Genomic DNA, 25395 nt, shown 5'->3' with positions numbered 1-25395 from the left:
GACTCTCTACATTGCCAGACTGGAATTAATCTGTGCTGCAAATGTCACCTATGGTACAGTTCCGAACTTGCCAATTTTTTTTTTTGGGATTTCGTGATCATTTGAGTCTTCAGTTCGTTATACTGGAAGGATCAGAGTAGGGCACCGCTGACAGCTTCATGGTGTCACGGGTGCGCCTGACGTGTTAGGGTCCGGATTTATTATGTATCGCGATGACGCGAACTACGAAGGAGGACTGGATCACATCCGAAGTGATTAATTTGGTCTGCACTTAGTACCCAAGGATGGACCGTGACTTTGAGGCTCTCTGGGTTGTCCGCTAGATGAGGTTCAGGGTAGATGAACTGCGCCAATTCATTGTTCATATCCGCATCACAATACTACAGAAACACCTATGCATCACACGGAATATGGGTATCGAATTTGTTGCCCGGGGTATGTGTAGGTTCAAAGCAAATCTTCCATACTGTGGCCATTAGGGGACTTCCAAAATGGGAGACGCGGCAACTCAAGTTGTCAACTGTACAGTTCATCAGCCACAAATCCGGCAATTGCCAGCAAACTTGCGCCGTACTGTTCACAACGCCAAGCTCGCATCCGATACCGTCCTCAAGATCCTTCAAAATGAGGTGAGCAGGCTGCCAAACCAACATTATAAAAGGATCGAACTCACCAGGATTTTGCACCCATAGTCACCGTAAGGTTGGTCTTCTGCCATGAAGAAACGGGCAGGCTCGAGAGACTTATACTTTCTGATCTGTTCAGTACGAAGCCCCCCGTCATGGTTCGCTCGGTTTCCTCCCCCGTAAACGTGCCGCACGCCACCGCGGCAAGGTCAAGTCCTTCCCCAAGGTGCGCGAGTAGAAGAATGTTTGTCAGAACTCGTCTAACAGCGCATTTACTTTAGGATGACCCTAAGAAACCCGTTCATTTGACCGCCATGATGGGTTACAAGGCTGGTATGACCCATGTTGTCCGTGACCTCGACCGTCCTGGTTCCAGTGCGTATTCTACTCGATTACCAGAGATTTTGGATCTGAAGGGAGTGTAGAGATGCACAAACGCGAGGTCGTAGAGGCAGTTACAATCATAGAAACTCCTCCTATGATCGTTGTTGGTGTCGTTGGCTATGTCGAGACTCCCCGTGGCCTCCGCACTCTCACTACTGTCTGGGCATCCCATCTATCAGACGAGATCAAACGTCGCTTCTACAAGAACTGGTACCGCTCGAAGAAGAAGGCTTTCACCCGCTACGCCAAGAAGCACGCAGAGGACGGCGGCAAGTCCACTGCTCGTGAGCTTGAGCGCATCCGCAAATACTGCACTGTCGTCCGTGTCCTCGCCCACACCCAGATTCGCAAGACCGGTCTCAGCCAGAAGAAGGCACACCTCATGGAGATCCAGCTTAACGGTGGCTCTGTCGCAGACAAGGTCGAGTTCGCACAAGGCTTGTTTGAGAAGCCTGTGGAGGTTTCTAGTCTGTTCGAGCAGGATGAGGTGATCGATGTTATTGCCGTCACGAAGGGTCATGGTTTCGAGGGTGTTACTCACCGTTGGGGTACCAAGAAGCTTCCTCGCAAGACTCACAAAGGTCTCCGTAAGGTCGCTTGTATTGGTGCATGGCATCCTTCGAAAGTCATGTTCTCCGTCGCACGTGCTGGTCAAAGTAAGTCGCATTGCTTTATTTTTCTGGTGTCGCGGTATTAAGCAATCGTGCAGACGGCTACCACCACCGCACGGAGCTCAACAAGAAGATTTACCGTATCGGCTCTGGCGCTGATGAAGCTAACGCTTCTACGGAGTCTGACATCACGAACAAGACGATCACGCCTATGGGTGGCTTCCCCCACTACGGTATTGTGAAGAACGACTTCTTGATGCTCAAGGGCTCGATCCCTGGTACCAAGAAGCGTGTCATCACCCTTCGTAAGTCGCTCATGGTCCACACCTCGCGTCGGGACCTCGAGAAGGTGCAGCTCAAGTTCATCGATACATCATCGAAGTTCGGTGTAAGTACAATGTGCTATCTTTTCAAGGAATCGTCTCACGTTTTGGATTCAGCATGGCTCGTTCCAAACTTTCGAGGAAAAGGCCGCGTTCCTGGGAACGCTCAAGGCCAGGGATTGATTGCATTTTTGACGTACTACTTAGGCATTATGTTTTTTTACATCTTTTCACGACTATCCATGCTATGCTCTAGTACCGCCAAATCAATGTGTCTGCATACATGACGATGAGTCCTGGAGTGCATCGACGTTGTCTAGAAGATCTGAGAGAGTGAGGTCGCTCCTAGGCAGAGAAACCTTACCTCGGAATTCATTGTCACGTTCCATCAACCTTACAATGCAATCATTTTATTTACAGGCAAAATAAATTCGCCTTCAAGTTGACTCGTTCTATGCTCCATGATTCATACGACTTCTCCTGGATCTGCTCATGCACGTCACCGTGCTTTATGTCTGGAACGTTCGCGTCCACCATCAGCGCCCCCAAGTTGAGAATCAAGTTAACGCTTTTTCGGAGGATTGTAAATGCGGTGAAGCAGAAGTTTTGAATTGCGTTGATTGGACGCCGCCTATCCCGACCATTTCTTTGGACATTTGACGGGAGGAGGAAATGGATTGGGGCCCCTACTAAGGATATACCCAAAATCAACTGCATCAGTAGTACAAAAAGTACAGGGAAAGTGACATCAGCAATGGAAAAAGTGACCTGCGAGCAAATATTGGAAATAAATATAAATACTGTTAATCATGATTCCACTTACCATCCGATGCCAGTAGAAGGTTGTCCAAATGCCGGTCGCCTATGCCTAACAGGTAAGGACCGAGTATGACGTTTAACTTCATCTGCATGATTAAACTGCCGTACCGCAAATGCTCTCGAGTTCACGGTCCCTGGTCCGAGGAGCTCTAAAGCATCATCTGTATCGACCTCTGTCCACATCGGCATTAGTTTTTCCACTGCCTGCTTTACTTCTGAAGGATTGTGTCAAGTGACAGACTTGAGGAACTTGGTAAACCCACACTTGTCCCGTGCTAGGTGAAGGGGGAACTTCTTGATGGAGTCCTTCTCCTCGAAATTGAGAGGCTGGAAGGTGCGTAATCGAGTATTTGCTACAAACAACATGTGAGGAAGGCATCAGTGCATAATAGTTAGGCTTTGGGCACATTAAGTTCATCTTTGACCTTGGCATTAGATTTGAGCTCTGTCGTGCGGACCAATTTGGTGACTCTGCACTAGCTGGCGATGTATGTCCTCTACAGGGTTTTCGCGTGCAATCTCGGGGTCAGAAATGGCCCAGGGATGTGGATCTGTAGCAAAAAATTGGGAAGTACAGGTATGAATGGTATCGTCGCCTAGCTCTAGGCCCCTTACAGAAAGTTGAACTTCAAGGTGGCGTACATTCAAAAAGCGACACCGACAGATTCTCTAAATACCACCGGGAAGTCAAAACGTGGAAGGTCAACATAAAGATGCATGTTGTTCCCTGACTTCTGTCTCCGCCTTCAGTCCTCCTCTTTCAGTGTTTGCGTTCGCACTTGATTGCAGAAGACTTACACCATATATCTGCTCCATCTTTCCGAAAGCCATATTGTCTAGCCAATCTGACTTTTAATTCTTCATGAGCTGAGGAAATGGTAAGTAATGAGCGACCGTACTCGAGAGCTATGGTACAGCCTACCTTCTCTAAACAACCCGTTTCATCCCCGCTGCCAGGTTTACTTGGTGTGCTGGTCTGCATGGAGTCGTCGATGGTCTGCTTCTTAACCTGCCCAGAGCAACAAGCGATGTTTTCCTGTGTGCAGAGTCCTGACGTGGTGACTGTATGAACGACCTTGCAATGCAATGTAAATATACCTGACAAACCATTTCTTTCCAAACATCCTAAACGTTGAGCCACCGACGGGCACCGCTACGCGTGGAGCCTCGATATCCCATACAGTAAACATAGTTTGTGAACTCAGTGGGGGGTCACAATACCGAATGGGCAGCGTTATCCATTCGTTCCATCTGTGTAGATAGTTGGAGTTGATAACGGTGATATAAGGTGGAGTGTACGTGTAGTTGTTCTTGAGAGCTTTGGAAGAAGTATGAAAGGGGTGGCTTGTTATCCCGGCAGGAGCTAGCAGGAGACAGAGGTCTGAAAGATTGCATCAACACAAGAAAGTTACATAGCAGGGAATAATATTACAATACAAAAATTGAGCACCGTAAAATCTTAGTTCAGGGTTCTCCAGTAGAACTGAAACCAACGATTGTTGTATTGATCCCCCTAACTGAGAACTATGGTGCGTGCACAAATTGACTAGTAATGCGTACATCCGAAGTGACAGGAAACTTGAAATCAGAGAGCTTCGCAAAAGTAAAGTCGTCTCGGTTGTCCATGTCGAAGATGAGAGAACGAGAACGCAGAGTTAGTACTTACTACATGTCACGAGATCAAGCCTCGGAATCAAATAGGGCAAAACAACACCTTGGAGCCAACTTGTACGTCCACGATCATTGAGGTGTGCAACAACTGTTCGTCTTCAAAATTCTTAGTTGCTGTATTCCGCTCGGTGCAGCGCACTTACGCCTATACAATTTCGTGGTAAACGTCATGGTTACAACGTTGAACGTTGAACTCCAAATTTGCAACAATGACCACACCTCTACATATTAAAGAGATCCTCCAACTTATTATCGCCAAACTTGCTTCAGACGATAACCGATCCCTTTCTCGTATTGCGCAGTCGTGTAAAGCGGTCATATATCCATGCTTAGACAGCCTATGGCATATGATGGATTCCCCGTTCATGCCTCTGCTTCCGAGAGGTCTACGTCTACGTTCCGCAGTGATTATTCCGATCCTCGGCACTGTCCGCAAGGACCATAAAATTCTACGTATCAGCATCACACTCTGAAACTCTAATCTCATTCTGGTCAACAGTAACTTGAACCTGGGGTCTTAAGATACTTGGACGCATTGGGGTTCGCATGCCACGCCCTGGAGAATGGGAGTCTTTTGACAAATACGCTCGCCGCGTTCAGGTATACCGTCCCCAGAATCTGGGCGTCGCACACGAAACCTTCTACTGTATCGACGAGTGTCTGCCGTGCGCCGAAAACACCTATTTCCCAGACTGCATCACCTCGTCTGGCACACTCTCCATTATCATTCACTGGAGTCTCGGTCGCTCCCTCGGTCGTTGCGGTCCCTTGGTATTGTCTCAACTATTGACATTGGCCTAGATAAATCTATTTTATATCAGGTAGCACATGATGCTCCTGAGTTCGAAACACTTGATATCACGGCCATAGACTTGAATGAGCTTGTAATATTCGACTCCCTCCAGCCCGTCATCCTCAAAGGGTCGCATGGTCACTGATCCTGCCAACATCAACCATTGTCCCTCCTTCGTCTCAGTGACAGACCTCAGTTACACTCCAATGAGACTTGGTGAAGGTAGCGGTGTGGGAACAGCCGAGTTTTACGGCGTTTCCTGCCCTGGAGACGTTGCGCATTCTGGGGCACCCCACGTGAATGGCTTCATTCGTCGCGCATCTTGCCAGCACATGCCTATGTGAACTTGCAGCGCATTTCCCCGGACATCATTCTCAAACACTTTCGGACTGCTAGGCGTTCCTTGCGGCCCTGCTCGGGAAGCATGGACACTCGATACAGTCGCTTGATACGATCATCGATGGAGAGGGTGGCGCTGGTTTCCTGGAAAATGAAAGTGAGTACAACCAGTTCCTGGAGGAAATTTCAAGTTGCATTGCGGCTCCATGTGCATAGAAGCGGCCTCGAAAGTCAAGGTCACCGTACATTTTCTATGGCGTGGCTCTCGAAATCGTGACAATCAACGCAGGAATCGCTATTTCTGGAGGTCGCAGTATTCGACGACAGTGGTTGAATTTATTAATCACACTTGGACTCGGAAGAAAACGTCCCAGACCCCGTTTATCGACGGAGTATCGTATGGCTCAATAATTCTTAGATACTTAGACTACGCACTTACATACTCCCCATGAGTTGTACTCTCCTTCACCCCTGAAAGTTTGTCGCTGATAGCGATCTTTCGGTCGTTCCTCTTTTGTTCGCGGCGTATAGGGTCCTTTCATTTCACGCGTTGTGGCTTCGTACAAATTCGAAGTGTCGGCATGTTCAAAGCAAGAGTACTCTCAAATACTATGTCTTCAGCACGACAAAGTAGATGGAATGAAGCGTCGTTTAGTGCATGAAGATGTTTAAAGTCATGCAGATTGCAGCCTGAGAGTGAAGCATTTTGTGAAGTATTTTCAGCAAGACCGGAAATTTTGAATTACTGTTTTTGGCATTTGTAAGTGAATTCTCCGATCGAGCGCGTCAGTTAGTACTACTACCAGGTTTCCACCTGGTTCTCCCAGCATCTTCATTCAGTGCCAGTCGCGGTATGTACATGACACGTATTATGGAGTAATGCTAATCATTACTACAGGATGACTGCACTGGATATTCATGCTTGCAGGCTCCACGTCGAGCATCAGATTGTCGCCTGCATCATCACAAGTATCATGTTGGCTTCGTCAAGTTCAACAACTTTTTGCTCGGCGGCAGGCAACATTTCGCACTTTCCAGGTCCATCGTCGTATTCATGCCGCTTACATGATGAAAGGAAGAGCTCAAGGAGAGGTGAGCCGCGCTGTGAGCGCGGCCAAGGGAGACGACGCTCTGGTCAAGGATGCAGCATTGGCAGATCATTCGGACACGGCTGTACTTCAGACACGCGTTTTAGACCCATCTGGACAGGATGGTTTGATGTCCCGCGCTCCGCTGCCCACAGACGAGTCTCTAGATGTCGAAGCCATCCACAATTACGCTGGCATTTGTCCAACTCGCGGTCAACAAAACCCATGTCATCATTACCCCAATCCTCACTACGCTGGCCATCAGAATCCCATAGATTCACTCGAAGAGACACCACCAGACCGACTGAAGACACGGCAAGAATTATTAGACAGCTTATTGAAAGCTACTTCAGTAACAGATGGGTGGGAGGCATACCACACCTTGACAGTCATGTTCCCCCATCATATACATCACCTCTCCGGAGTTCCAAAGATACCTCAGCGTCACCTCCATCATCTTGCCCGCCTTCTTGCCTCTACAAAACCTCGAACACGAACCCTTTTCTTACGACTTTCTGCTGTTTTGACGATGCTACATCGGTCTGGATGTCGCATCTACCTATGGGAGTGGAATGCCTTGCTAGACTGTGCAGGAAAGCGATGGCGGAAATGCAGCCTCGAAGACTACAAGGCAGCTGTGGAAGTCTTCAATAAAATGACCACACCATGGCCCTCTGATAACCCAGGCGGCGACGAGAATCTGGCCGCAGAGCCCGATTTAGGTTATGTGCAGCCCGATATCATTACATACACAACCCTCCTCTCCATCGCTGGCCGCTCGCTTGACCCCAGCGCCATCCGCCACGCGTCTAATCTACTCAGAGCCTCAGGGCTACCACCAAACCGCATCACCCACCTATCATTGCTATACTATTATACGCGAACAAAGCAATTGTCAGGTGTTCGATCCACCTTGCAGAAGATGAGAGAGCAAGGCTTTGAGCCTGGTCTGGATGGGATCAACGCATGTATATGGGCCTATGCCCGGAATGGGCACATGGATGTCGCTTCAACGATTTACCGCGTGCTGCGCCACAATCTGCAACCGGAGCTCGATGTAGGCGAATATGACATTGAGGCAGCTGTCAAGTACCTGCTAGATGTGGAGGGCATCGCCATACGGGACGATATAATACCCGACGAGATCACGTATACCTCCTTGATCCAGGCTTTTGCCTATCATGGACAGATTATGAAGGCGCTCCATGTCTTCGTGGATATGCTCTCTACGCCTAATAGGGAACCGAAGGCTCCTATCAATCAGCAGACAGGTGAACATTCCCTCTATCAGCCAACACTTGCCGCTTTCCGAGGAATATTCCTCGGTTTCGCCCGGCACGCGCAGAAACCGCTTCCCCTGCGGACCACTCCCGGATCTTTATCCGAGCGGCTCCGTCCTGTCCAGAAAAATGATTGGAACCTCGAGAATCTCCATCAGGTGTTCAAGGCTTTTATGAATTTGCCTGCAGATGTGATGCCGAGTGAGAGGCTGATCTTCTGGATCTTGGTATCTTTCGGCAAAGCCAGTGGTAATGATACGGGAAAGCTGCGAAAGGTGTTTGTACAACTTGAACAGCGCTTCGGTGGTGGATGGGGTGGTCGGTTGGATGTGCTGCGGAAAAACATATTTGGCGACAACGGGAGCGGTGGGCAGTAGTTGCCAATCTATTCACGTATGTGTACATACACATCTAACCCTAATATCTGTACAAGCTGCGACGATTTGATGTTGATACATTGCAATGCTCAAGGTGTGAATCATGAAATTTAATCATGAAATGTCGTCATCACCGTTCTCCCTCCTCCACTGGACAAACTCCTCCCAACCAACTTCGCACTTCCTGCTCTGGTATCGTCGAAGTTTCACGGTCCTGAGCGTCTCTTCTGTGATGGCACCATTCCATCCTGCCTTACGCATAGCACTCTCTACAGCCTCAACCTTATCCCAACCTTGATCAGGTATGACATCTGGAAGATACGTCGCGGTCAGAGTGTCTCTGGAGTTGAATCGCGGTAGATATGCTGACGAAGACAGAGGAGAAGGTGTGCTCGAAGATGGTGGGTATAATGATGGATTCGGGAAGCTAATGTAGATCCCGTGAGTGCCAACAGTCCAATCTAAATAGGACGATGCGTCTTCGAAGTCCGTCAAAAGGGATATTCTAGCGCGCAACAATTGAATGCATCAGTATATATATGATAGGCGAGATGTACTTACCCACATTCGAGAGACGGCAATTCTCGACGTTCTATTTTCCGGAAACGAGAGTCTTTGAATGCACTGATCAATGCGTATTCTGCAAGACCTTCTCTAAGGGGCATGGCATCGAAGTTGCCGATGCAGCCCCTTAGTCTGGGTGGTCTGCCTGCGCGAGATGATCTGGTATTCCACGTCACAAATAATGGACTAGAGAATCGCGACTATAGCACACATTTAGATCGGAGCGTACGATCCACTTACTATTTCTCGTCGACGAAATTAGGTGAGATAGGCTCGCTAGATGTTAGCGCGCAGTACAATGCATCGAAAGCGCGAAAACAGTGTTCTGGCGTGCACACATTGTACACCTTGTCTGCTTGATCTCCTTCCATTGGCTTGGAGGGAAGGAGGGATGTGGTGGTCGAGGAACGAAACGGACTCATAGCTCGAGCGCTCATCCCTTCCAGCATTGATGATCAGATTCCTACCTGCCTTTTTTGGTGTTCTCCCTTCGTCAGTCTGCTGACACAAATACCGCCCGCCTAGCACAAACCTAGCAAGGGATTAGAAGCTTCCAAGATTGCTGAATGAGGTGACTATAGACACATGCACAAATTGTATCTACTTAAGGTAGTATATGGTATGAGGAGATAAGGAAGTGAATAATAGTATTGCAAACAGTGGTCCCGAGGTTCGGTGGTATGAGAGAACCTGTAGGAATCATAGAAAGTGGCATAAAGAACATAGCATCCTGTAAACGAAGGAAAACAAGAGAACTTGAATATCAGGCGAACGAGATTGATGTGACGGGAGAACATGTTGGACAATGTGAGAATGTATGCCGGACCGGTAAGATGCAAATGAGTAGAAAGACAGCAGATAGCTGAGAAGTCTTGATACCTGGCAGGGACAAGATCACGAGGCACAACAGTTCCAACCTCCTGAAGTGGATCGAGCCTTCTCTCGTGCCTCTTCTTCTTCGGCCTGAGCGGCCCAGGTAGGCGTGCTGATAGTCGATAGGAAGACACTATCACGTTTCCTTAGCTCATTTTCGCGCTCAATGATATCCTTCCGCTCGATGATTGCATTAATCAATGATTCGAAGAGGTTCTCGATGCCTGTAGGTAAATAGGTGAATGAGAGAATCAAGATGGGGATCGAGCACACGTACCAAAGTCATCTTTAGCTGAAACCTCGAAAAGTTCCATCCCCTTGTGAAGTCCCCATTCTTGGTCATCGACATCAAGGTCTTCCTCATCTTCATTTATACTATTGCTGCTGCTATCCGCGACGTCGTACCCTCCTGCATGCCGCCCAAAGTGTGAACCAAATCGCGATTGTAGTGAACGGGAACCCTCTGTTTTTGACCTGTTCAAGGCCAGACCTGTCGTCTTTATTCTCGGAAGGCCAGGGCCAGTATTGCATCGCTTGAGCACAGATGAATGCGATGACTGGCTAACAGCGGGATCCAAGTAGGACGCGCTATGTGGCGGAGAAGACTTCATTGGGGGGTTGTTTAGAGGAACTGATCTGATGCTAGTAAAGGATGTGAATCTGGGGCGAATGTAAGATAGTGTTGACGATGGTAGGGGAGGAGGGGGCGGAGGGGGGGTCGGGGGGCGCGGTGGAGGAAACCAAGTATGCAGCGATAGACGGGCTAGATCAGATGTGACCTGTCTGTGATGATGTAGGTCGGCTTTGGAACCAACGATATAAATGATGAGCTCTGGCGGACAATTTTTCTTCAACTCTGTAATGGTGTCAGGAAAGAATTGCCAAAGTGAAATGTAGTGCCACGCACCAGCTAACCATCCCCGAACGTCCTCAAACGTAGCAGCATTCGTGATATCATACAAGAGAAGTGCAGCATTTGCTCCGCGATAATACATGGGGGCCTGATTATGCTGGTAAATCACCTGAAGGGTCATAAGTAAAAGTGAGTTCATACCATGCTTCGAAATCGTTCCTGTCCTGCAGTGTCCCATAGTTGTAGTCGAACCTTCAAACCGTCGACATGAACTTTCTTAGTTACGAAGAAAGCCCCGGTCGTGGACGTCATGTTCCTAGGATCGAACTTGTTCTGAGTGTAGCGATGGAGTAGGCTGGTCTTGCCCACGCCTTTGTTAGTTAAGAGGATGTCAGTGATCAAGTTCTTAATATTCGATTGGTATCCGAACAACGAACCTGTATTGCCCATGACCACAATTTTGGCATCTATCCCGTGTTCATACCTGGACTTTGAGTACGGGTCCATGCGTGGATACTCCGCCATGCAGAACGACGTTGAAGGTGAATGAGGAGTGCCACGGAGGGCGGGAGGAAGGGAGAGAAAAGGGAGAGAAAATGACTAGCAACAGAAGCAAGGAAGACAATGAAATGAATCAACTCAAAAACACTAGCAGACGCGATACAGAAACCACGTGCCGAAATAAAGCCGAACCTGCCACCTACTGCTACGAGCGCCCACAAGAGCTTTTTCATATAACAATCCGGCTATATGAAAGGGATGAACTAACACTGCCGAACACGCTACATTCTCTTTAGCAGGCACCGAACAGTGGAGTACCTAGCACTCAGCGCTGCAGCGCTTTGAGTCTTTGACAATGACATGTTTATCACAGCACATAATGCAAACAAGACATAAGCGGTATGTCTTTATTTTTATCGGAGAATGCAGGGAACCGGAATATGTGTCATGATATCGCGTAATCTACTCCTGGTTTACCGGGGGGAACTCAAACGTCACATCCTTGCCCGTCAAACGGCGGTATACTGAAGAGAACGAATCAAGCTTATACTCAAGGGATGTCGCATCTTTAGGGTCAAGGATACTGCAATATCATTCAGCATCACGTCAATCCATCGTAAAGCACGCCACTTACACTTTCAAAAGTTTTGATCCGTCCACAGATACGCGAGTCCTCTTGCCAACAATCTCGGTTGGGAAAACAAGGTCCTCAAGGATCTTCTCGTGTACGTTGGTGAGTGTACGAGAGCGAGGTCTCTTTTGCTTCACCCGCGAGTTACGGGTAGGCTTGCTCAACATCCGACGCTGAGCAACGAAAACGACGTGGCGGTCAGAGAATTTCTTCTCCAGCTCACGGGTGAGTCTGCGGGATGGAGACCGATTACAATGGCACCTTCCCACTAAGACAACCATCCTCACCTCTGCTGCACCTTGTGGAATGCCTTCAGTTGGGGAATGGGAACGAACACGACGATAGCTTTCTTTCCACCTCGTACATCAACTTCACGGGCGGCAGAAATCTGTAGAGCGCGGAGCTCAGTCTTGAGTTCAGGCACATTGTTCTCTAGGTCGATTAGGGCCTGAGCGACGGAAACCTCGGTTTCATCAGGGGAGGTAGTGGGTGCATTTGCAGTACGGAGGATCTTGTGGTTGACAGACATGGCTAGAATAGAGGCCCTGTAGTAGATGATCTTATGGTCAGCATCCACTTCTCATAACTTGCATCCACCCAATCAAAGTGATTCGACCGCGATTTTTGCTCCGCAGCTCGATGTGCACATCCATCCTGCACCGTTGAACACCACAACAAGCAGCAATTCGTACTCACCGAGCTTGACGCCTTCGTCGATGTCTTTTTTTGCGATGGGTCTTACCTTACGGTGTCTAGCTATCGCGCCAAACAGTGACCAACACATTCATGTGCACGTGCTTCTAAAATTGGAAACACCCCTATTCAATTATGAGCTGTCTAGCCGTCTCGTGTCCGCTTGAATTCATCTACCCAATTCTGCTCTACCTCTCCCTTTGGAACAACAATAAACGTTAAACACCCATCTTTTAACTCCAATCCATCATCAGGTTCCCCTTCTTTCGCCTTCGCGGCATTGCACACGTCCCTCAATGTCATCTTCTTGCCAACTTTGAGTAGCCGCTTCCTTCTTGTTATTGCGTAAACCACGAGGGTGTTCGCCATGTACTTCCCAGCTTTATCCCAGCTGGGTGCAGGCGCTTGCGGCGGAAACATTTGAACAATATGAGTCGAAAAGGTGGTATCTTCGACAAAATGTGCTATGACGTCCGATGTCGCATATTGTGGGTACAAGAAGAACACGGGGATTATCAACGTCGTTCCTTCAGGGTCCTCTGGATCAAAATGAGGTTCGTATGGGTTCTCCGATGACCCTTTCGGGTTGTAGACGGCAAATAAATGTCGTTCCTGAAGCATGATCAGGCGACCGGTGACGAGACCGAGATAGAACGTACCTTGAATGCTATTTGCAGGAGCTTCTTCTCTTTTTGTTCGCGCTGTAATCGTTCCTGTTTTTCACTCTCTCTGCGGAGTTTCTCTGCTTTCGCCTCTGCGGAACGATCGCGGACTGTCCTAACACCTTTGTTCTCTGGGTCGTACTCCAGACACCTCTCGCAACAATCGATGGACTCTTCATAGCGCTCTAGCGCGAATAATGCCATAGCGGAGCGGTAATAAGCCTTTGAAGACTTCGTATTCAGTGTGAGCGCCTTCGAGCAATCTCGGAGCACGGAACCATAGTTCTCTTCGAATTGGTTAGATCCTCGTTATCAAGCCAGTAGCCCAATTCCTCACTTAGTTCGAGGTTGCACGCGGCACGATTGCATAACAGAGCTTCGTGCAATACAATATCAGATGGCTTGGCATCAATTCCCTGCGTGTAGAAGCTTATTGCTTCTCGGTGGCGTTTTCCCTTGAAGTAGTCGTTTCCTTGCTCTTTGAAATTTTGAGCGATCTCTTGAAGAAGTAACTTGTTCGCGAGGTGTTACGGTAGAGAAGAAAAGGTTCTTACCCACCATCTGGCGTTCCGTCGAAGGCGAGGCTTTGTAAGGCTTGAATCACAGGGTCATCAGATCCTTCCGGGGGCAGAGATTTCATAAAGAGCGGGGTGCTTTGCAGAGCAGCTATCTTCTCCTCCAAAGGGGACTCCGCCGACTGTGGAAATACGGCAGCCATTTTGATTTTCTTGACGAGCGGCCGTTGAGTTGGCGTCAGCAGTAGTGTGTATTAAGGTAGTGCAAGACTTGGTACTGAGCAAAAGTATTAAGTGACAAACAAAGAGATATGATAAGATCATTTGGGCCGAGCAGGATTAACCGAACACCACCTGACCAAAAATCAGTCTCAGGCGCGCTTTGGACGCTGAAGCCTTCATGGCAGCGACCAAAGTACGAGGGCTGGTGGCTTCGCTAAACTCGACGGGACGCTTCAAATACAAGGTGAGCTTGAGCTTTAGGGAGTTTCCTGAAGTTTTTTACACTATCTTCGTTCAGAGTCCAGATGCAGTGGTAGATTTCCTGGTCGTGGGCGGAGGTCCGTCCCGCGCAATCTTCGTAGCGCGCTGACACTTATCCATGGCCAGGTGTCGTAGGCTTGGCTGTTGCCCAGCGACTATCCGAGCGCTTTCCGACGAAATCAACATACTTAGTTGAGAGACATCCACACGCTGGCGAAGAGACGAGGCGAGCGAAATAGGTGCTATTATGATATTCACTCCACGCTGACTACGAGTGTATAGCTCTCGTAACTCAGAAGTCGTACACGCTGGTGAGCTCACCTTGCGATGTGCAACTGTGTCCGTGTGCCCTGATGTGGCGACTTTTCAGGACTTTACTATCCTCCAGAATCACTTAAGACGCAGCTATGTTTGCGAGGCAGGCACCTCATGTACGAGCGGTGCGACAAATACAACATCCCGTACAAAAAGACCGGCAAACTCGTGGTAGCACGCGAGCACCAGCGTGCATACGTCGAGAGCCTCTTCGCAAAGGCCAGACAACTATCATGGCCCAAGCACTCGCCGCCTCATGGAGCCGAAGACCAAGTGCTTCCTGTCTCGCTCATAAGCGGTGCGCAAGCATGCGAACTTGAGCCAGATCTCTCGCCGGACATAACTGCTGCGTTATGGAGTCCAGAGACAGGCATTGTCGATTCCCACTCCTTCATGGAGAGTCTGGAAAGGGATATATTAGAATCGGAGGGAGGCGAGTTGGTATTTTCTACTCGAGTCGTCCGTGTAGATCCGTACAAGAGCAAAGAGACCTCTATGCTTAGCTCAGAAGAGGGCTGGGTAGTTCAGACTGTCACCGAGAATGCCGAGCAAGGAGATTCCCTACTCGCTCGCACCCTAATCAACGCGTCTGGCCTTTCCGCCAATCTCATTCCAAATTCTCTGCTGCCCGGGGTATCACGTATACCCATGTTCTTCGGTCGGGGCTCGTACGCGGCTTACAGCGGTCCGGGCATATCTCATATTAATCGGCTCATATACCCATGCCCTGAAACTGGGCCCAACAAGCACGCCTTCCAATCGCTCGGAACGCATCTGACCCTTGACCTACAAGGTAAAGTGCGGTTTGGGCCAGACCTGGAATGGATATCACCGCCCACTCTGGCGGATGCATCAGAATACGATTTTAATGAGGAAAACGCGGATTTTTGGCGGAAGCATCTAAAACCCAGCGATTCTAGGCTAGAAGAGATGCACAGAGCGGTGACTGAATACCTACCAGGGGTATCGTTTGAAGGATTCAGACCTGACTATGTCGGAATCCGTCCCAAGTTGGTGTTGTCTGGATTCCAAGACTTTACTATTCGGAAGGATTATGCGGATGGAAGTAAGAGAGGACTTATGGTCAGCTTGATGGGTATTGAGAGCCCTGGCCTGACATCTAGCCTTGCTATCGCTGAGCACATCGTAGATGATGTCATTGAGCCAGAGCATATTCATATCTCACAGTAGGATGTGGTATATATAGAATGACTTGGCTCCGTACAATTGACCTAAGAACGTGCCTCGCCCCGTGTTATAACCCTCGGCTCCCAAGCATTAATCTTAGGCTTCACCGTGTTATACGACCGATAGGCGCCTCTCGTGCCCGTCAGGGTCTCTACCCAGGGCTGTTCTGAAATTAGACACGAAAGAAACGAAGTGCACGGTAGCTACACACCGCTTTCCATGGCGGAGTCATGTTCTGCATGACAGCATCCTCCGTAGGTGGTTGTAACCGAATGTGCGATAGCCACGAATGCCATTCAGGCGGGACCTGAGTAGCATTGTTGTAATGCTAGAGACAGTATACTGTTATACCCGCTTTCATCCAATTAAAGACGAACGAGAACATACCTGAGCAAAGTCTACCCATCTATGACGCCCTATTAAAAGCTTCAAATCAAATGTCACGTCGAAGCACACAAACGCATTACGCACCTGGAATTTCATCATCCGAGTTCAGGTTTTCAAAGTACTTGTTACCGAATCTATCCGAGCGGTCAAACTCTGGGGGGAATGTGGGGCAAGCACCTACTGGTCGGTGCCGACGAGCGTTCCAGCTTTTGCATCTCCAATGTATTGCAATTGATGCCACCATTGTTTGATCCCTGTTCTGCGGATGTTCCGCACATAACGAACGAAGGACATGTCGGTGAACTGATGAGAAGGTCTGTTTGGTCGTGATTGGTTCCAAGTGTTTCCAATGCAAATTACGTAAGGAATGAATCACTATTTCGAAATCTTTGCTTGATTCATTGATTCAAGATTCGCCCATGGGTGATTTCCTCGGAGGTCCATATTAACTAGTCTTAGCTAAGTGGTTACCACAACAGAATCTAAATCTGTCTCTTGCTAATGCAGGTTTGAAACCTGCTGACAACAGTTTTTTTCCTATTGGAGCGTGCCTTGAAGATTCGCTGTCGGCCATGGATGGTTTCCACGGAGGTCCATCTCAAATAGCCTTACCCCAGTAGTTGCCACAACAGAATCAAAATCTGTTTCTCTTGGATTGCGCAAGTTCAAAACCTGCTGATGACAAGGTTTTTTTCTATGGGAACTCGCCTTGACATCGATTCATCAATGGTTCCTCGGAGGTTCACCATCTCAACTGTGTCCTGGCTGAAGTGGTTACCACAACAGAATTGAAATCTGTTTCTCTTGCACCGCGAAGGTTTGAAACCTTCCGGTGACAATTTTTTCTATCAGAACACACCTTGACATTCACTCATGGATGGTTTACTCAGGGGCTCATCTTAACTAGTATTATCCAAGTGGTTACTGCAACAGAATCAAAATCTGTTTCTCTTGGACTGTGCAGGTTCGAAACCTGCTAAATCACTATTTTTCTTTCTCTCTCAGAACACACCTTCACATTCACTCATGGCTGGTTTTGTCAGAGGTTCATCTAACTAGTCTTAGCCAAGTAGTTACCAGAGTTAAAATTTGTTTCTCCTGGAATTGGTCCAAACCTGCTGACAATATTTTTGTGGTGTATAGATCCTGGAGGCTATTTTAACAAGGCCTACTCATTCCAATTGCGCGTGATAGTCCGTTCACGCAAAGGATTTCACCTTCACGCCTCGTGAAGGTCGATAAGATATATCCTCGCTTGGAGGTGCGTACGTGCCAACCCAGATTCTTAACAGACTGATGGGATTCACCACCAAACGGAAAATGTTAATAGGGCTGAAGGCCAGAAACATTAGTGCACGCAAGCTAGGGACAGAGTGAGTCTGACAATCAGGAAAACGATGTAACCTCCCGGCCTCGCTGAGGCCTCATCGATGGACTCTCCTTCAGTCGTTGGCTCATCCAATGCAACCGAGGATGACTTGAAAGCTGAATGTGGAAGAATTGAAGGTGGCAGACTGAACCATATATCGTGTATAGTTTGCGTGTGCTCCTGTTTTGTGTCGATGTCTAGGTGGAACAAACAAATTATTTACTTCAATTGCTGCGGCAAGACTCGGGCACCAGACAGAGGCCAACGTGAAACTCCAGAACATCCCATAACAGGATACCATGTAGGGGGAAAAGGGGCTTAGCGAGAAGATTGTAACTGAGAAGGCGGATGCTGGCAAAGGTTTTGGAACCGCTAACAAGGTGTACACTGGTGTACACCGGCATGCATAAAAGAGACAGGCTACTCCTAACAACAAACTACAGAATACATTTACCAACACAGATAAAAAAGAAATCAGAGATGGAGATATAAAGAGAGGAAAAAGAAGACGAATACAATAAAAAGTCTAAAATATAAGTAATTTGATACTTTCACAACAACCAACACGAAAAAAAAAACAGATTACACAACGGTCCATCCGTCATTATTATTATTCAGCGTACAAAACATGCTTCTCCGTGCTATCCAACCACTCTCGCAAGTCTTTGTCGTCGTCGATGCCGATGAATTCGTTGCTGAAACTGTGGCGGTATCGAAGATTGAGCACGTTGCTGCCTAATCGTGCTTGCACCTTCTCCAGGAGTTCAGCGTGTGTCACGCGAGGATGTACGCGAATGGCGATCAGGTCATCAGTGACACGATCGAATATTTTGATCTTGACGAAGGCTGTCTGGGAATTACCAGCGGACATTGGAGGGGCGTTCATATTAGTGGCGTTTGATAGGGAACGAGATCGGGAGGACATAGCGATAGATGGCTGTGACGAACCGGGAGATGATGGAGATGGAGTGGCGTGTTCTGGCCAAGCGGAGTTGGAGGCAAAGGATGATCGAGAGGACGCGCTTGCACGGGAAGTATCGAGACGTGGATATGACGGAGACGAGCGTCCGTTTTGTTTGGACCGGGACCCCGTGCGGTGATGTGATGTCGCCGTATTTGGTCGATGAGGTTGAGGGGTTACGCTGGTTTGTGAGTCACGAGACATAATATGAGTAGGGGGTGTGTGGTCCTCCCCATAGTCCGAGCCTTCACTCCGATCATCTCTATCTGACAATTTCATCTCCCCAAGCGTATCGCGAACTTCCTCCTCAAATTCCTGCGTTATGGTTTGTTCGCCCGTGGCTTCTTCGGCAAAAAGTGCCCTGACCTCGTCATAGCGAGGATCAATATCATGTTCCACGTCTCCAGGTTTGAGCGACAAAAATTCGCGCACAAGCTGGTGTTCAAGAATATAGCTGGCACCAACCGTGTTTAAGGCACAGAGTTTGTGAAGATACTCATCAAGCTCTTCCCGTCGGGCAGCAGTGACCTCGTCGTCGACATCTTCGGTGGGACCAGGCATGAAGGGTAGTATCCGGACGGAGTCCGGTTCTCGCCCGGCTTCGCGAGAGAATGCCTGCAAGAGATTAACTTGGAAATCGAAGAAGTCATTATATACCCGGAATAGGACGAGCTGTTTGGCTTTTGGAAGAGTTTGAGGGTCGTGGGGATCATAAGGTTGGTAGATGGCATCTGTGCGGAACCAGTACTCATCCATCTCATTGTGAAAGGAGACAACGTCGGCTGATAATAGGATGCCCTCGGGTAAGAGGACGGGGGAGGAAGCACGGGGAGGTGTTACGGATACAGGTTGTGGTTGTGTGCTGGAACGCTGGGCAGATGGTTCCTCTATGACGCCGAGTGATATGCTGTTTGCTTTGTAATTGAATACGGCCTTCTTCCACTCTTCGACACCTGGCAGATCTCCACTGTCAATCAAAGCGTTGACATCCTCTACTGGGAGATTTGTTGTAGGATTGCGAACTTCCACAAAAGAGGCGGGGATTAAACCTGGTCGGCCAAGTCGACCAATAGGTTTTGCGACAAACCATTCGCGGTTTGACTGGGCAACTACCGTTATGCAATCACCGGACTTGGCATCAAGTTCGTCGGCGCGCTCCGCTATGAAGTCGTGAAGAACTATTGCAAAATATGCAGGTGCTTTTGGGGACTTTGGAGGAGATGTTGGACTAGGGAGGGTAGAACTATTTACTGCGACGCTGATACTAGAAGTGCGTATACTGTATAGATTGTTAACGTGTAGATTAGTAAATGTGAAATTGTACTGACGCTGGGCTCTTGCAAAACTCTTCGAACATAGATTTTGGGACCAAACCTCTAGCCCCGGTTACAGGATTATGGGCATCATACCAATCCCCCTGACTTTCTACATTTCCTGTAACATAGAAAAAATCACCCTTTTGAAAAGGGAGCTGCTGAGGGCCCTGTGGTCTGTATGATGCGATTGCACGAATTACTTTTTGAGGGGGTAGAGAAGCAGTCTGAGGTTTAGATACAGAAGGTAGCGGTAGAGGGGTAGAGATTTCAAGACGGTGGATTTCTCGGTGTCCGTTGAGAGATTTACGTAGGGATTTCATGAGCATAAGAAGTATACAAGAGACAGCGGAGCAGACGAGGGTTCAGAACAGAGACTTAATTCAAATTCAAATACATGATTTCAATGCTTTTGTTAATAACCTCTTTAGGGGAATTTTCTCACACTGATAATAGCCCCAACTATCCGGAGCTTGGCTAGTATGCTAATATTGTTCACAACAGACTACAAACTGTGGTATGCTTCAAAGTCGTAGCAAGTCGTTGAAACCGTCGAGCTCGATGTTCGTAGAACTCTGATTCTGAAAATTTTCTAAGGAGTTCCATCCCGTGTTTATGTAATCTTTATGAGCCAAATAATTGTCAATTTTACTACCCCAAACATAGATCCAAGGTTGCAACTAGCTGATATTCGTCAATTGTATTTTCATTCACTTGTGTTTTCTTCGTAATGGCGGCCAGAAAGCTGCAAAGTACGTTTTTGTTAACCTTTGCAGCTTCATTTATTCAATTTTATCATATCTTTCATAGCCGAAATTGACCGTACACTAAAGAAGGTCGGCGAAGGCGTCGAGGTCTTCGAAAGCATATATGAGAAGATGCAGGCCTCTACAAACCAGACGCAGAAGGAGAAACTGGAGACTGACTTGAAAACACAAATAAAGAAGCTTCAGCGGTTACGCGACCAGATCAAGGCCTGGGTAGCAAGCAATGACATCAAAGACAAGTCCGCACTACTGGAAAACCGGAGACTAATAGAAACTGTACGTGTCCGTTGCTCCGTGTCATCCCCATACGCGCCTTCCCATTCTGTGACTCTTCCGAGGATTTATTACTCATATTTGTGTATATAGCAAATGGAGAAGTTCAAGGCCTGCGAGAAGGAAATGAAGACAAAGGCGTTCTCCAAAGAGGGTCTAATACAGTCGGCCAAACTGGATCCTAAAGCTCAAGAGAAGCTCGAGGTCACGACGTGGCTTCAGTCGCAGGTCGAGGATCTTTTGTTGCAGGTAGAACAAGCAGAAGCGGAAATTGAGACACTCCAAGGCGGGGGCGGCAAGAAACGCGGAAAGGGTAGTTCATCATCTGCTGGTCGTTTGGAAGATCTAGAACACCTCAATGATCGTCGAAAATGGCACGTCAACCGACTCGAACTCATTCTTCGTCTCCTGGACAATGGTTCTTTGACCACGGATCGTGTACAGGCTCTCAAGGAAGATGTACAATATTTCGTGGAAAGCAACACGGTTCGTTGCGCAGCAGTATGTTCTACTTTGAGACCTTTTAAGGCGTTTTCTGGGTGCAGGACGAGGACTTCAATGAATATGAGGGCATCTACGACGAACTTAATCTTGAAGAAGAGGAAGAACAGTTTGGTCTGGCTGGTGACGATGATGAAGATAGCGACGAGTCGGATGCCGCAAGTGATGGTATGTATTTGCTACCTATACTACTCCTGTTGAATTGACTTTGGCAGACCTTCCTCCACGAACGCCGAACAAGCGACATGAGAAGGATGAGGAAAGTGTTGCGAGCAGTAAACGCGACGAAAGTCCCGTGCAAAAGAAGGCTGGAGTGACACTCCAATTACGGAGTACGTGTTGGTTCATACATTGCAGCTATGACTTACCAGGCACTACCAGAACCATCAATTGCAACTGAAGGTCTGTCTGTTTTTATTCTCATTTGGGTAGTGATACTCAAAGTTCGTCCGAAAAGTCAAACCACCGCCAAATCCAAACTTTGCACAACAGCCGATGGCGAGCATTCTACGAGCTAACTTGCAACCGACAACCACACGGCCACCGGCGCTTCCACCGATCCGCTATGCTGCAGCAGCAGCTGCTGCTGTCACTCCGCAATCTTCTCAGCAGAATGGCGTATTGCCCCCAACGCCCTCGACATCACAACCTATTCCACCCACGCCGTCAACGAGTTTCCCTGAAGCAACGACATCTACACTTTCGATAACGCCGTCGGCTTCGCAAAGTGGCCTGCAAGATTCGCAATTCACATCCTCGCCAAGCTTGACGCATCCATCAGTCACGAGTCCAATGCTATCATCTGCTGCATCACATCAGCAGGACGGGTCATTCTATTCCGGACAAGATTCACCAGCAATATCGGAGGCTGTTCCAAGCTCTGTAAGCGGTCCTGCGGCCACATCATCGCCGCAGCGACAACAGAAAGGTATGTTTTTTGTGCCAGGAGCATGAGGACAGAGGTAATTTTTGTTTAGAGCCTGCACCGTCACCTCACCTCGCCAGGGCACCTTCGCCTGCTGCACCAGTAAGTGTTTGCCGGTATTGTGCCCACGATGAAACCTGATGAAACGTAAACAGCCACCAGCATCGGCGTCGGCAGTGCCACAATTCCAACTGGTCACCAATGGAGCCTCACAGATTACTCAAGCCCCCACGCAGTTGCCTGCGTCAGCGTCATCGCCACTACCTCAACAGATACATCAGGTCACAATAGCCCCATCGGCACTTCCCACTCCACCCTCAAGTTCGACCTCTGTAACACAGCAGGTGCAACAGTATCCCCCGGGTATAAAGGTCCCACAGAGTGTAGAACAACAACCGGCCCCGATACAAGCTGTCCAGCAGCCCATTGGAGGTTCGCAAAGGCCTCCTTCAACGGCACCAGCTCAGCAACTGCCACATCCTCCTTCACGTCCAGTTGCTTCAGGCACATTCCCTGGCTCTCTATCAGACCTTGTGGCATCGTTTGAAACAGTCAAGCAGAAAGGTTTGTCTTTCGGACCCTGTTTGTGTAAAAATTCTTATGGATAACCAGCTCCTCATCGTATGACAAACCTCGGAGAGGTGCATAAACTTCTTGAAGGCGGTTACTCAAATGTCCCACAGCCACAGGACACCGAGAAGTGCGACATTTCGATTCAAGTATGTTTGACAGGGGCTAATGTGTTGTTCATCCAGACCAAAGTACTATGTGCCACGGAATCCCTTTGCCACCCCAACATTCTATCCTCAGGCTCCTCATCCTATTCTGAGCACTCCAGGCATATTTTCCCAGATAGACGTAGAGACTCTCTTCTATGTCTTCTATTACCTGCCGGGAACATACCAGCAGTACGAGAGCAATCTTACGTTCAATAGAAATTGCTCACGTAACTTCTAGATATATGGCCGCGAAAGAATTGAAGCGCCAATCGTGGCGATTCCATGTCAAATACATGACATGGTTCCAGCGACACTCGGAGCCGCAAGCCATAACAGAAGAATACGAACAAGGCGTCTACGTTTACTTCGATTGGGAGGGATCATGGTGCCAGCGCAAGAAGAGCGATTTCCGGTTTGAATATCGTTATCTTTCCGAGGATTGAAGAATTTTTTCGCTCTTTGAGGCCTTGTTATCCCTGTTTTTTTGTCATCGCTCCCGCCGTGACCATATGTATCGCGATAAGCGCCACTACTGGACAGTCTTGCCAATCACATTCGTACTAACTTGCAACCCTATTTCATAATTATAGTGAATGAATTATGGCTTGAACCACGCATCGTCTTTGGATGTCTCCCTTGAGGACCTGTGGTACAGACTCCAAGCTTAAGACCAAGTTAGCGTAAACATCTACTTAATTCAGCATGCGCCGAGATTCACGGTCGATGAGTAAGGTCCAGGATCAGGGCCACTCATGGATGATCGATGATCTAGGGCTTCGCTGCAACACATTCGAACTAACTTGCGACCCTACTTCTTAATTATAGTAAATGGATTATAACCTGAACATGCTCTATACACAAGACCCGATGATCTACTCAAGCACCACTACTGCCCCCAATTTTTCGAGAACCGCTTTTAGTTTATCCGCATCTTCTTTGGGCATATTTTCCTTGAGGACTTGTGGTACAGACTCCACAAACTTCTTCGCCTAACACCGAGTTAGTGTAAATATACCTTTAATGAGGATGCGCCGAGACTCACGTCGATGAGCGTAAGGTTCGGGATCAGGGCCTTGACCTCACGGATGATCTTGGGCTTCGCTGCAGTATCGAAGGACTGAAGTTTCAAATTGAAGATAGTCTTCTCCTTCGGTTTCTCCTGCTCGGTTTAGTTTTGTCAATGAATACACCTTCTTAATGGGACATTTCCCACCTCCACTGCTGCTTCTTCAACTGGGGCGGCGGCGGCGGGTGAGGCAGCTGAAGCAGCGGGCATAGCAATTTCTTGTATATTTAGCCGCGACTTTGGGCGTCATCGTGAGTAATAGTTGAAATATGTTTAGAAGGGATGGAACCTTCAAGAGCGTGACGAGGTCAGCTGCCTGCAGTAGTGTCAGTCCAGAGATGTCATCCACTATGCGGCCAATTTTCGGGTCACTTGGCGGGGGAGTTGCTGCAGACGACGATACAGATTCTGTTGCCAACCATCTTGTCCGGCTAGCTAGGACAATGCTGCAAGTAGAATTTAGCATTCGAATGAAGTTTTTCAAACATGCTGCTTACCGTGCGCTAGCCAATTTTGATGTTGAGCATAGAAGAGTAGAGCAGCAGCTCTGCAAATTCAGTGAGTATAATTTCCGTTGAAAAGTGGGGTCGGAAGCTTACTGCCAGTGCCATGGTGTTCAGTCTCGGACAGTATAATTGGACTTTTTTGACACGTACAAATTCGGAGGTGTTATTTGGTCGTATTATGCAGAGGCTTCTAACCTTCAAATTACAAATTACAAAACTTTCAACTCGGACTCGTCCACTGACACCTCCTAGTTAACCACCCTGAATGATGTGACTTGATGCCGATTGTCGCTCCTACTAGCCACTATCGCGCCCTTTGTTCTATGGGGTGAACCCTGAGCTAAAACCTCCAACTAGCGCATGTCAGGGTACCAGCCCATATCAAAATTTCAAAGTCCTCCAGGTCAATAACTTAGAATGGTTGACGACGCCACCGCACATTAATTACCCTTTGTCGAGTACTTGTTCTGAACCCTGATCCTCGAAGGGCCAGCGCTACTAGCCAAGTCTACTAAGTGCTAGTCTGCGCTAAGCCTAGTCCTCAATCTTGATTCAAACACTATCAGCAAATTGTAGCCGCTAGTGCTAGTGAACGACGGGATCATAACTTTAAGATAGACTCACGCGACTCTATTTCAACCGGCAACTTCCACTGAATAGTTGAACACCAAACCTTGTCGACGTCCGACGACTCGCACACCCGTTGCCAACTAGCTGGCTCAAACCGTATCATAATCTCGTGAAGATATCACAAACCGCATTGGCGTGAACACGGGTAACAATCTTTCACTAGGCGAGCCCTGGCAGTATCTCGGCGCTCGCACATTTGATACCAACCATGACAGACTGCTCTGATGGGAGAAAACAACAAGTCTCCAAGAACATATACACGTCGGAATTCTGTTCATTGGGCGCCAATCAAGCCAACCTGGTATTAGTCCTCTTGTCAGGGCCATACTTCGGCCGCCGCCGCCGCCGGCCTGGTTCATCATTTCATCATGCTGATTTTAATGTAACTG

At 48.2% G+C, this 25395-nt stretch overlaps 12 protein-coding genes across 12 annotated transcripts; 4 read left to right on the top strand and 8 right to left on the bottom strand.

Moving 5' to 3' along the window:
- Window positions 1-434: 434 nt before the first annotated feature.
- On the top strand, window positions 435-2367 carry BJ212DRAFT_1340609 (ribosomal protein L3-domain-containing protein). The gene is made up of 8 exons (XM_041335114.1): window positions 435-520; window positions 575-629; window positions 693-702; window positions 766-852; window positions 908-1001; window positions 1052-1666; window positions 1720-2009; window positions 2062-2367. Coding segments are annotated over exons 1-8 (1218 nt in total). The 5' UTR covers window positions 435-519; the 3' UTR covers window positions 2128-2367.
- Window positions 2052-3393, bottom strand: BJ212DRAFT_1035281 (uncharacterized protein). Its single transcript, XM_041328896.1, has 4 exons — window positions 3027-3393; window positions 2872-2975; window positions 2768-2806; window positions 2052-2712 (listed from the first exon to the last, which is right to left on the bottom strand). The coding sequence occupies exons 1-4, from the start codon at window positions 3127-3129 to the stop codon at window positions 2359-2361; spliced, it is 600 nt and encodes a 199-aa protein (XP_041195798.1). The 5' UTR covers window positions 3130-3393; the 3' UTR covers window positions 2052-2358.
- Window positions 3394-3615: 222 nt separating this feature from the next.
- On the bottom strand, window positions 3616-4389 carry BJ212DRAFT_1478630 (uncharacterized protein; the record flags this gene model as incomplete). The annotated part of the gene is made up of 5 exons (XM_041339736.1): window positions 3616-3630; window positions 3686-3799; window positions 3867-4144; window positions 4196-4280; window positions 4324-4389. 5 exons carry the CDS (start codon window positions 4387-4389, stop codon window positions 3616-3618), a joined length of 558 nt encoding a protein of 185 aa, XP_041195797.1.
- A 1959-nt stretch (window positions 4390-6348) lies between these two features.
- On the top strand, window positions 6349-8311 carry BJ212DRAFT_1575729 (uncharacterized protein; the record flags this gene model as incomplete). The annotated part of the gene is made up of 2 exons (XM_041342142.1): window positions 6349-6417; window positions 6465-8311. Exon 2 carries the CDS (start codon window positions 6485-6487, stop codon window positions 8309-8311), a length of 1827 nt encoding a protein of 608 aa, XP_041195796.1. The 5' UTR covers window positions 6349-6417; window positions 6465-6484.
- On the bottom strand, window positions 8304-9403 carry BJ212DRAFT_1340588 (AMMECR1 domain-containing protein). Its single transcript, XM_041335113.1, has 3 exons — window positions 9116-9403; window positions 8873-9061; window positions 8304-8816 (listed from the first exon to the last, which is right to left on the bottom strand). Exons 1-3 carry the CDS (start codon window positions 9322-9324, stop codon window positions 8426-8428), a joined length of 789 nt encoding a protein of 262 aa, XP_041195795.1. The 5' UTR covers window positions 9325-9403; the 3' UTR covers window positions 8304-8425.
- A 366-nt stretch (window positions 9404-9769) lies between these two features.
- Window positions 9770-11108, bottom strand: BJ212DRAFT_1266872 (P-loop containing nucleoside triphosphate hydrolase protein; the record flags this gene model as incomplete). Its single annotated transcript, XM_041330615.1, has 5 exons — window positions 9770-9972; window positions 10026-10604; window positions 10656-10749; window positions 10803-10972; window positions 11039-11108. The coding sequence occupies 5 exons, from the start codon at window positions 11106-11108 to the stop codon at window positions 9770-9772; spliced, it is 1116 nt and encodes a 371-aa protein (XP_041195794.1).
- Window positions 11109-11434: 326 nt separating this feature from the next.
- BJ212DRAFT_1458748 (40S ribosomal protein S7) lies at window positions 11435-13945 on the bottom strand. The gene is made up of 8 exons (XM_041338892.1): window positions 13647-13945; window positions 13426-13587; window positions 13086-13375; window positions 12604-13038; window positions 12426-12475; window positions 12021-12278; window positions 11737-11964; window positions 11435-11685 (listed from the first exon to the last, which is right to left on the bottom strand). The coding sequence occupies exons 1-8, from the start codon at window positions 13804-13806 to the stop codon at window positions 11565-11567; spliced, it is 1704 nt and encodes a 567-aa protein (XP_041195793.1). The 5' UTR covers window positions 13807-13945; the 3' UTR covers window positions 11435-11564.
- BJ212DRAFT_1034857 (pyridine nucleotide disulfide oxidoreductase-like protein) lies at window positions 13934-15928 on the top strand. Its single transcript, XM_041328895.1, has 5 exons — window positions 13934-14069; window positions 14124-14163; window positions 14222-14312; window positions 14369-14397; window positions 14457-15928. The coding sequence occupies exons 1-5, from the start codon at window positions 14004-14006 to the stop codon at window positions 15590-15592; spliced, it is 1362 nt and encodes a 453-aa protein (XP_041195792.1). The 5' UTR covers window positions 13934-14003; the 3' UTR covers window positions 15593-15928.
- BJ212DRAFT_1266863 (NDUFA12-domain-containing protein) lies at window positions 15634-16270 on the bottom strand (the record flags this gene model as incomplete). The annotated part of the gene is made up of 5 exons (XM_041330613.1): window positions 15634-15750; window positions 15801-15917; window positions 15977-16005; window positions 16061-16110; window positions 16158-16270. The coding sequence occupies 5 exons, from the start codon at window positions 16268-16270 to the stop codon at window positions 15634-15636; spliced, it is 426 nt and encodes a 141-aa protein (XP_041195791.1).
- Window positions 16271-17604: 1334 nt separating this feature from the next.
- Window positions 17605-19992, bottom strand: BJ212DRAFT_1458744 (uncharacterized protein). The gene is made up of 2 exons (XM_041338891.1): window positions 19635-19992; window positions 17605-19585 (listed from the first exon to the last, which is right to left on the bottom strand). The coding sequence occupies exons 1-2, from the start codon at window positions 19946-19948 to the stop codon at window positions 17956-17958; spliced, it is 1944 nt and encodes a 647-aa protein (XP_041195790.1). The 5' UTR covers window positions 19949-19992; the 3' UTR covers window positions 17605-17955.
- Window positions 19993-20297: 305 nt separating this feature from the next.
- On the top strand, window positions 20298-23421 carry BJ212DRAFT_1340560 (Not1 N-terminal domain, CCR4-Not complex component-domain-containing protein). The gene is made up of 12 exons (XM_041335112.1): window positions 20298-20371; window positions 20430-20662; window positions 20753-21145; window positions 21205-21328; window positions 21376-21492; window positions 21542-21562; window positions 21618-22088; window positions 22138-22187; window positions 22241-22649; window positions 22698-22785; window positions 22841-22993; window positions 23043-23421. The coding sequence occupies exons 1-12, from the start codon at window positions 20350-20352 to the stop codon at window positions 23245-23247; spliced, it is 2286 nt and encodes a 761-aa protein (XP_041195789.1). The 5' UTR covers window positions 20298-20349; the 3' UTR covers window positions 23248-23421.
- Window positions 23422-23495: 74 nt separating this feature from the next.
- BJ212DRAFT_1340558 (ribosomal protein L7/L12 C-terminal domain-containing protein) lies at window positions 23496-24557 on the bottom strand. Its single transcript, XM_041335111.1, is given in 7 exon segments — window positions 23496-23793; window positions 23847-23963; window positions 24018-24107; window positions 24160-24327; window positions 24340-24343; window positions 24368-24417; window positions 24470-24557. 7 exon segments carry the CDS (start codon window positions 24479-24481, stop codon window positions 23677-23679), a joined length of 558 nt encoding a protein of 185 aa, XP_041195788.1. The 5' UTR covers window positions 24482-24557; the 3' UTR covers window positions 23496-23676.
- Between the last annotated feature and the right edge of the window lie 838 nt (window positions 24558-25395).

Source organism: Suillus subaureus, assembly GCF_016647635.1.
Source record: "Suillus subaureus strain MN1 chromosome Unknown BJ212scaffold_8, whole genome shotgun sequence".
NCBI lineage: Eukaryota > Fungi > Basidiomycota > Agaricomycetes > Boletales > Suillaceae > Suillus > Suillus subaureus.
This window is presented reverse-complemented; position numbering and strand designations above follow the sequence as displayed.